The 10,023-nt window shown below is 40.1% G+C and overlaps 1 protein-coding gene across 2 annotated transcripts in view; it reads left to right on the plus strand.

Moving 5' to 3' along the window:
• Nucleotides 1–9,945, plus strand: part of LOC135167853 (uncharacterized) — a 47,940-nt gene extending 37,995 nt beyond the window's left edge. For both annotated transcript variants that reach the window (XM_064131482.1, XM_064131481.1), the window contains exons 3-6: nt 577–2,431; nt 3,703–4,086; nt 5,330–5,712; nt 7,541–9,945. In XM_064131482.1, the coding sequence (XP_063987552.1) occupies nt 577–2,431; nt 3,703–4,086; nt 5,330–5,712; nt 7,541–7,894 (2,976 nt within the window). In that variant the 3' untranslated portion in view covers nt 7,895–9,945. The remainder of the gene's footprint in view (nt 1–576; nt 2,432–3,702; nt 4,087–5,329; nt 5,713–7,540) is intronic.
• Nucleotides 9,946–10,023: the final 78 nt, after the last annotated feature.

The following is a 10,023-nucleotide window of genomic DNA, read 5'->3' on the forward strand; positions in this document are numbered from 1 at the left end:
ACGTTGAAAATTTCCAGACTGAAGTGGTTCTATCGTGAGGAGGAGTTATCACTTCTGTCAGATACATTTGATTGAAAGAGTTGAGTGGAAGAGTTTCCTAAAAACTTTTCTACAGTTTCTGTTGGATTATGGAATATCTCTAAGACTTGACAGACAGAACTTCACACAATGAATATCTTCAAGAGGCTGAAGAGGTATTACAAGTTAGACTCAGTTGCCCCGGAGGGGATAATATAATGTCCTCCCCCTGAAATATTTCCTTTTTCCTTTTATGACCCCTTCTGGTCAGCAGATATATTTCGGAAATATCCAAATGTTACAAAAACTAAGGAAGAACTGTGGACAATTCTCTTGATTTTACAACCAGGGGAAATTCCGAATAATGTGGCTATAGACAATCATTACGTAAATGGGAAAATAAAACTTAGAAAGTAAATTTTGTACCCGAGAAAGTAAACTTTGAATACCCAAAAAGCCTGACCTTCATTAAAAAACTCCTCACCCACTCACAAAAAATTTCCCCCATAAACATACCACAATTACCCACAAACTCATCTCCAAACTTCATGTCCTCAGGTCAAGTATTTGGGAGCAGCACCAGTGGGCGGTCGAGTCGCCAGTATCCGGGGTCTCCAGGAGCCCCTGCGTCAGCTGCTAGAGCGCCTCGACACTGCCATATCGGCGGAGCTCGAGATCTCCCGCCGAGGCCTGACCTTCCGCACCTCGGAGACGTTCGAGAAAACCAATCCCTTCCGTCGGATCGCGGTCTGGAGTGCCCTGAAGCTGCGCTCCCGCTCAAAAGCTCCCCAGACCCCCTGCGATATTCATCACGCCTTCCTCCCCCTGGTCTCCGACGATCCCTCTCCGCAGTCCGACGAAAAGTACTCCGACCTCTACCGGAGTATGCGAGGTCTCGAATCCAACGTCGAGAAGTATCCCCCCGTCTTCGCTGTCATCATGAGGCGTCCAGGTGCAGTTCGTGTCCTCGAGTGTCACGCGTTCGCGTGTAAAACTGAGGAGGACGCCATCGCGGTAGCCGCCACACTCTACCGCGCCCTTCTGGCTGATCTGGACTCAAATCGCCGTCGACCCAGACAGTCGAACGGTCTGGGCTGCGCTAGTCTGGCTTCAGTGGCCTCAAGCTACCTGGACCCCACCTCAGTCTTCAGTAAGATTGACTACACGAAGACGATCGCATCACGACCGCTGCCCTCCCACCCGATTCGTCCCCCCAGAACCAAAAAAACATCGACGTCCGGATCGACAACCGACGGAAGTTCGTCCGTCATCAAAAATAAGATTCCCCGGCGGAAGAAACTGTCCGAAATCAAACCTGAAGACGTTCTCGAGGCTCGAAAGCGCCGGACTTTGTCCGAAGACTCGAGAAGTGTCTTGCAGGAACTGAAAGACGACAAATCAGTTGCTTCCGCGACAGGAACGAACAGAAGCTCGAAGGGACGAACTTCCAGGAGCCGAAACGAGGATATCAACAACATGCGGAATAAATTGTACTCCGGCGATGCTGCGGTGATGAAGAGCAATGATGAGAACGTCATCTACGTGGGAAAGATGAACAGCTACGAGAGGAGCCCGAGGAAACCGAAGACTTTCGTGTCAGAACGGAATTATTCGTTTGTGGAGAAGAATGGGAGCATCGTCGGGGAGGTGGTGGTCACCACAGAGGCTCAGCTGTATGATAAGAATCAGGGGAAGTCCTTTGAAGTTGGAAAGTGTTCGTCCATTTATTCAGGTGGATTTGGACCGCAGGGAGAGGATGATCAGTCCAAGAGCTGTGAGAACTCGATTTATGAGCGGCCGATTGAGAGGAAGCTCAGCAGCCGGGAGAAGTTGTATGAGGAGCACTTCAGGGACGCCGATAAGATATTCAGTGTCGAGCAGGAGGAGATGACATCGCCGAGGAATAAGCATCAAAGGAGGGCCCAGGCACCGCAGGACAACGTTAATGGGAACAAAAGTTGTGGGAAATATGACCGCGGAAACGACCGCGTCGGGGAGGAAAGGGCGGGCGCGGGGGGTGGGGACGAGAACCAGAGGCGGAACGACAGGAACTCGAGGATTGATGGACTCTCGAGGGGATCCGGGGAGGATAGGAGGAAGGGCGGTTGCGGTCATGGGAGGGAACGGAAGAAGAGGAATCGGGCGGGGAGCGAGCCGCCTTTGAGCAGAACTGAGGACGCGGGGAAGAAATTGGAGGTGAAGCTGAAGAGGTCCCAGAGCGATCTGGAGGAGAGGGGGGACCTGATGACGAGGGTGGAGTTACCCAGGAGGGGGAGCTTCCTGAAACCGGGGGCGCCGAGGTTGCCGAATAATGTCAATGGGGGAACGCCACTTGGGTTCACGGAGTTGTTTGATGAGTTCAGGAATCAGGAGGGACTGACTAGTGTTGATGATATTTTGGCTACGATTATTGGTGAGATTTTGATTTTTTTTTATTATTGGATTTTATAGTTTTGAACAGATAATAGGATAATAGGATAATCGGATCGAGAGGTCCGGTAAGGCCGCCATGGGCCAAGACAAAATTTTGAGTCTTTTGAGTCCCCGGTTGGAATCAGGAGATCAGATTTCAGGTCATGTGGTACCTGACGCGATCATTTTAAGTGAAATTAAAAGGGGAATGGCCGGGAAAAGGTTTTGACCTTGAATGTCCATCCCGAACTTAACCGACTCAGGCCGAGCGCTACCGAGTGTCTATACACGACGCAGCTATCCCCTCCACTAGCTCTAAATGATTTTTAATAATTATCTCGAGCGGGGGACAATGAATTAGAATGCTGCCCCTAGTTGCATTATATAAATTGTCTGATCTTTTCGATGGTATATCTTTCATATTTGTCGGATCGATAGTAGGGAAAATACGGTGCCATATTCACATTCTCACGATTTAACAGCAAAAAATTGTCAGAATGAATTCGTGGCGTTGGCAGGACTGACCCACCCGAAGGGAAACCTCCAATGTCTGTACGAGATTGACGTATTACCAACAATCGATATGAATGTTGCGAACCAAAGAGGATTGACTGAAGTAGAGGGTCAGTTTTGGGGGTGTGAGTGACCCCAGTGGCATCGTAGTACCTCACCCCAGAAGAGGCAGGGCGCCACACGCAATGTTGGGGTGTCTGCCCGTCAGCCGACTCAACAATTCCTCAATAACAGTCCCGCTGTCAGAGGGACTAGTTAAAAATGGAGATGTAGTCCTCTGCGTCCACGAAATATTTTTTTTCCATTGGAATTAGATAACATTAAGATGTGTAGAAAGGAGGATATGAGGATGCTTCATGTAAAATTAAGGAGATTGGGGAGGTGTCATACCAAACCCTACTATCGGGTTCAGTTCTACCAATTTTTTTTTTCAAATTTTTGACAGAAAAATCGAATAGTTTCTTTGCGGTTTGCGGTTTCAAAGAATATCAATCACAATAATAGTCAATTGCTTGATAATAATTCTGCGAAAAATCAGTATTTGTAATAAATGGGAAATACTATTTATCAACTCAATTTTTAAAATTTTATTTTCCCCTGGAGGGTGCGCAAAATCCTACTTTACCCAGGGTATCCAAAAAATCCTTTGCATCGACAAAACTCCGACAATAATCCGCCATAATGATCTCCTATTTTTCAAGACGACCATCAACTATTAAAAATTTATCAGTTATTTTTTTTTGTAATTTTGCGTTTTAGATCCTGAAGGAATGTCCTTCAACGAACTGAAGCCCCTCTACAAGGAATTTCTCTTGAAGCTAGCGTCAACATTAACTCAAGACGAACTTTACCAACGGTCAGCCAACATAATGAAGCGCCGGAGAAGACCCTCCCGACGACGATCGATGAGGAAACCGTGCCTCCTGGGTCGGGCGATCAAACGATCAGTATCAAAAATCAAGACCGGACCAACCGAGTTCACGTCTGTTATTTTCCCAGCGAGAAAGTTCAACGAGAATTTTGACAGCAGCTCCTCCTGCGATGCCAGGAACAGCAGGAGAGTATTGGCCAGTAGACTGAGCAGGAGGAGGTCCTCCTGGAAGAGGACGAAGGGTTTGACTACCTCCGAGGACAGTGACACAGGTAGAAAAACTGAATTAACAAATTTTACATAGAAATCCTTTTGAAATTTTGAAATGTTTGGGGCAGGATCAAGAGGAGTTTCACACAAAAGTCAAAAAATCGATATTTTTTGGTAAGAAATTTCTTTGAAATACTTCAAAACGAGGTATTAAATACGAAATAGCCCAGGAAAATTTAATAGTAAAGGGGTAAAACGTTTTAAGTAGAAAAAAACAAATTTTGGGGGAAGAAAAAATTCATTACGGCTACCCTGTTCTAAATTTATTCAAAATCAATGACAAGTTCGACGAAATTGTGAATGATTTTACTCCATGAGTTTCACGTTTTGTATTACATAATATATTATATATTATATATTATATATTATATATCATATCTTATTATATATTATATGAGAAAAATGACTTCAATGTAAAAAATTGAGTCTCTAAAATCACAACAATGATATATTATTTGATAATAGTTATAAAGCAAACTTTGGGAGGGGGTGTTCCGCCAATCACATGTTTTTAATTGATCACCTGATCACTTCAAAAACTGGGAGAGCAGTTTTCCAAATGGAGTTTGATAATAACTATTCGCAACTTCCTCCCTCCCCCTCTTTGCAATGATGTGAGTGTAGCTATTGTGCGGCCGATATTGAGCCGTTTGACGGCCAACATTGAGCCATTGGATGGCCGACATTGAGCCATTGGATGGTCGACATTAAACCATTGGACGGCCGACATGAAGCCGTTGGGCGGCCACCATTGAGCCATTGAACGGCCGACATTGAGCCATTGGGCGGCCGACATTGAGCCATTGGGCGGCCGACATTGAGCCGTTGGACGGCCGGCATTGAGCCGTTGGATGGCCAACATTGAGCCGTTGGACGGCCGGCATTGAGCCGTTGGATGGCCAACATTGAGCCGTTGGATGGCCGACATTGAACCGTTGGACGGCCGCCATTGAGCCGTTGGACAGCCGCCATTGAGCTATTGGGCGGCCGACATTGAGGCATTGGATGACCGACATTGAGGCATTGGATGACCGACATTGAGCCATTGGATGACCGACATTGAGCCATTGGACGGCCGACATTGAGCCATTGGACCGTTTTTCACCATCCCCGTAATTTTAGCATGGCCTGATTTTCCCCCCTTATTTTTTTCATTATATACAGAAAGATATAGGAAAGAATAGGTAACCTTGATAATCACTTTCGGTAAAAATTCTCATCCCAATTTTGTCTAATCCCCCCCAGGTCGCAGAATGGGTCGTAATACCGGAGCAGGAGCTAATAGAAGTAGCAGCGGTTACGTAAGCTGCAGTGAATGCAGCTATGACTCTGAATCATGCACCTGCATATCAGCGGACAAATGCTACTGTTCATTACCCCGAAGATCACCACCACAGAGTTCAAGCAACAATGCAATTGTCTGCGGTTGCGACACTGACAGCTGCTCCGAGAGCAACAAGTGTTACTGCCCTCGACGTACCATTCAACCCAGTATTATGGAGCAATTGAGACAACGTGGGATTGTTCCATCAGAGGGTACATTGTCGAGAGGTGGAAGTCCCGAGAGATACAGAGTATCAAGATCCTCCAAGGGTCAAACATCGTCGAGGAGCCTCGAGTACACAAACGTAAGGGGAAATGCATTAGCTCATTTGGCTGCAAAGGGTAAATTATCGAGGGATGTTCTACCCCTTTCCTCCATAAATTCATTTTTTTAACGCGAAAAGCTGATGTTTTTCAATAATTTTGAAGGTCTTGGGGTATTACTACTGAATATAAAACAAAATCTCATGTCGTTATCCCAAATTTCCAGGACCTTCTCATCTTTCAAATTAAAAATGAAAATAATTTTCCTCCAACTCTGGTGTTCTCCAAGATATTCATCACGAGTATTTTAATTTTCTAACACGTGCAGACATGTACCTGGCGATGTAACGAAACATTACTAGATAAAAATGTTTATTCAGATGTCGTGTGCAATCCGTTGAACTGATAGTGTCAATTTCGGAATTATCTTGATCGAAATATCAGGTACATCACCGAGTTTGTAACTGGTATTTTGGTCGAGTGAACTGAACGATAAGATTTTTCAATATTTAATCCAAAGAATAATTTTTAATTATCGAAGTTCTATTTAAATTAAGACCGATTCGAGTTTATATCTAAATAATGAGAATTTAATTATTTGAATGGTACCAGATGATCTTATTGTTGTTGCTGCAGATATTAGTTAAAAAATATCCAAAAGTTCATTTTAAAGGAAAAATAGAAAAATGAAAATAAGGGGCTAGTGATACAGGCCAACTAAACACGCTCAAAGATTTTTATACTCGATCCGAAGGACCGAGATTCACTCAGCAATATTGTTATTAGTTCTTATTTATAATTTAATTGAAGAATATTGAAACCCGAGTGGACTACACATGGCAATCTATAAAATAAAAAAATTGAAAAATGAAAATATCTCTGAACTTTTCAATGACGGATATTTATGTTTAATTGGATCTATAAACAATATCAAGACGAGCATTAAAAAACAATCGGATCAATAATTTTTGAGATAATGAAGAACAAAGTTTTATTTATAAAGTGGAATATCTTAGAAACTATTGATCTGATTTCGTTGATATTTCCTACCAAACTTTGTTATCGTGCTAAATTTCAATTTTTTATCTTGATTATTTTTCGAGTCATGACGCACACAAACAATTTTTTTTTTAATGAAAAAACTAGCATTAAACTGAATGACGTCAGGTGCAATGAAAAAAATTATGGGATAGATCAAAAGGTTAAGAAGATAGCAGCGAAAAATGATTTTTGAAAAATCCATTCATCTGCGGAATCGCTCGAAGAATGAAGCTGACTTTAATCTCGAAATTTCAGTAATGAAAGCACTAATTGACAGCCAAAAATTCAGAGTCATTGCGCCGACAGTTCTCGAATAATACGAACAGTCCTGGACAAGTTGCCATAATTATACACACACATACAGACAATCTTTAAAATCATAATTTGATGAAAATAGTTCACGTGTCTAAGCATTTCCAATGAAAATTAATAAATCAGAAAAAATCATAATGAGAACATTTCCATTCGAAAGAGAAAATTTCCAGTCTTCAAGACTTCATTTATGAGACGAGCATTTTCAACCGAACAATAACAACCACAAAATAAAATTTAAATAATACCCATGTCTATGAACTTCTATTGTTTATAACAGAATTTAATTTATTGACGAATCCAGGAATTAAAAATCCACAAATTTTCTTTCAAATTTGCAATAAATTCAAATTTATAAAACTTATCTACAGATTTTTCCCTCACAATTTTCTCTTCCACTAATATATTCCATTTATTATTCATTAATACACATAATATATTATATATTTATTATCTGTTAATTAGCTATGGGTTATATATCGATTGTATATTAATATTGTCCATTGTTTCCTCCAGATAAGACCATCGCCAGGCAGAAGCAGTTCGGACAATTTAGCCCTAGATTATGAGCTCTTCAGTCCTGGAAAAAAATCCCAGTGTTCAGCTGGCAGTGAGAAAGTCCTTGTGGTGAGCGCTCGTGATCCTCAGGGACGATTGGTCTACGTGGGTGGAGCAGAGAGGAAGAAAAAATCATCGTCCAGTGGAGCTCACAGGACTGGAGCTCATCATGAAGCTTTATCAATAAAAAAAAGTGCTGAAATTGCTGCTGTCTTTGGTGACTCGACTGTCAGGGGCTGCAGAAGGACCGATAGTTTCTCCAGCATGAGAAGCTCCATCAGTCTAGAAGCTGGACTTGGATATTTACCTTAATCACTTTATTTATTATTACAATTTTTAGTTGAGAGTGAAGATGTCAGGGAGAAAAAATCATTGAATTTGGGAGGAATTTATTTACTGTTTATTCTGAGAATGTCTCGAACGAGAGGTCTCGGTAGAAAAATTAGCGAAAGATATTTTAAGAGAAAAATTTTATGAAGTTCAACAAATCTTTTGAGGGAAAATTATGTTGAAAACTGAAAGTATCTGGATTTTTTCGCAACAAAATACGGAATGCAGTAGTAAAATTGTAAGAGGAGATAAATAACTTTGAGCGTTGGGGACAACAGTGTTTAATAAATGCTAAGTATTCAAATACCTTCGGCCTTGATATTTTCCACGTCCTGAGTAACGAAGCATTGGAATATTTTGGATTTTGTATATGCAAAGTAATTAGGTATTTAAGTATTTTGTATTTATGATCAATCAGAATGCTGAATATTTTGGTATTTATTACTTGACAGATGTCTAAATATCAAGTAAAAACGTATTTGGTATTCATGATGGATCATGTCCTCCTCTTTTCGCAGTGAGAGATAATGTTTTGAGTATATGTATTAGGTTTCACTGTTTCATTAAATGTAGAAGTACCTTTTAATTGATTATGGGAATTCAATTCTAATTAATATGAGGACATTCGTTTTTTTCCTATATTAAAGAAGAATTTTTTCCAGAATCATTTACTTTCTTGGGGGCTTCGTTTTAATTACGAAGGAATGAAAATCTTCACATAAATCTATCTCTACCTAAATTAGAATTAAATTCCAATAAGCAATTAAAAGCTACTCCTAATTTAATCGAAAAAGTGGAAAGCGATTTATACAAGAAGAACAACAGCTCGCATTTCAAAAAGATGAGGCCTTTATTCAAGTCAGCATTAAATTCTAATAATGGATTTGAAAGGATGAGAAGGTGGGGTGATAAACAATCCTTTAAAGTAGCCTCTTAATCATTCAAAGAGAAAAGTTTGACTGCTCTTACATTTAGTATCTCCAGGTAATTCAACTTGATCTACTGATGTGAATTTAAAGTCTTCATTTGATACAAAACCACCGAGTGAGTTAAGTTGACTCAAAATTAGTGGTGCCCCATCAGGTGCAACTCAAGTGCATTCTTCTTCCCCACATTACAAATTACGATCACATAACAATAATAATATCATAACTCAGTTTTTCTATGATATTTTTATTCCATAACAAGATTGATTTTCACCTCTGCAGCGTTAATTGTTCGTGAAAGCGAGTGTTATTATCGGTCTTTTAATGTTTAAGGGAAAATCGTCGAAATGAAAATCGAAAAAAATGCCAAACCCCTTGCTCTTCTAATAAAAATGAATCCGGTACTTAGCATTTTCATTTTTAATATTATAAATAAATATTTCAATGGGCTCTGTAAAAATGACAATTTTAATTTTCTTTTTTTACACAAATCGGTGTAGAAAGTCGAGCTGGAACTTTCAAAAGAAATTTCAAAATTTCTTAAAGAATATTCTCAAAAAAATTAAACCCTATTTTCCATGTCCGTCAATTCTATTCTCAAATTCCTTGAGTATTAAATAAAATAAATATATTATTTTTAACTGTCAAACGCAATTACGATCGCCCCCCTATCAGTTACCGAATTAAATATTTCGACATTTTTTAACATTTGGACGTTTTCAATCTCCTGCGCTCTTTAAAATTCGATGGAATATAACTTTTTCCTTGTGTTCAGGCTTTGAAAGGAATATCATGGTAGCAAAATTCAAGAACTTTCAAGTTTCAACGTCTTAATCTTCCCTCAAAACCCCCTCCAATAAATCTACTGGTGTTAAACCCATTTACAGAATAATCTGCACAAGATCTAAAATATCCAGTTTTACCAATTTACTGCATTTTTTTATTTTTCACTGAATTGCGTGATATCTTCAGGAAAATTCAATGGACAAGTACCTGCAAACGTAATGTTAAGGGAATCTCTGTAGTTGAATAATCTCTTTTTCTCCTTTTTTTATTTGATTTTTAACTGAAGCGAAGAATAATGCTTTCACCACGAGGGTGAGATTTTCAGAGGCATTTGCGAGTATTTTGAGTGATTTATAAAATTATAATTTTACTGTTTATAAATTTTTTATGGCTACGATA

Source organism: Diachasmimorpha longicaudata, chromosome 12 (assembly GCF_034640455.1).
Source record: "Diachasmimorpha longicaudata isolate KC_UGA_2023 chromosome 12, iyDiaLong2, whole genome shotgun sequence".
NCBI classification, from domain to species: Eukaryota; Metazoa; Arthropoda; class Insecta; order Hymenoptera; family Braconidae; genus Diachasmimorpha; species Diachasmimorpha longicaudata.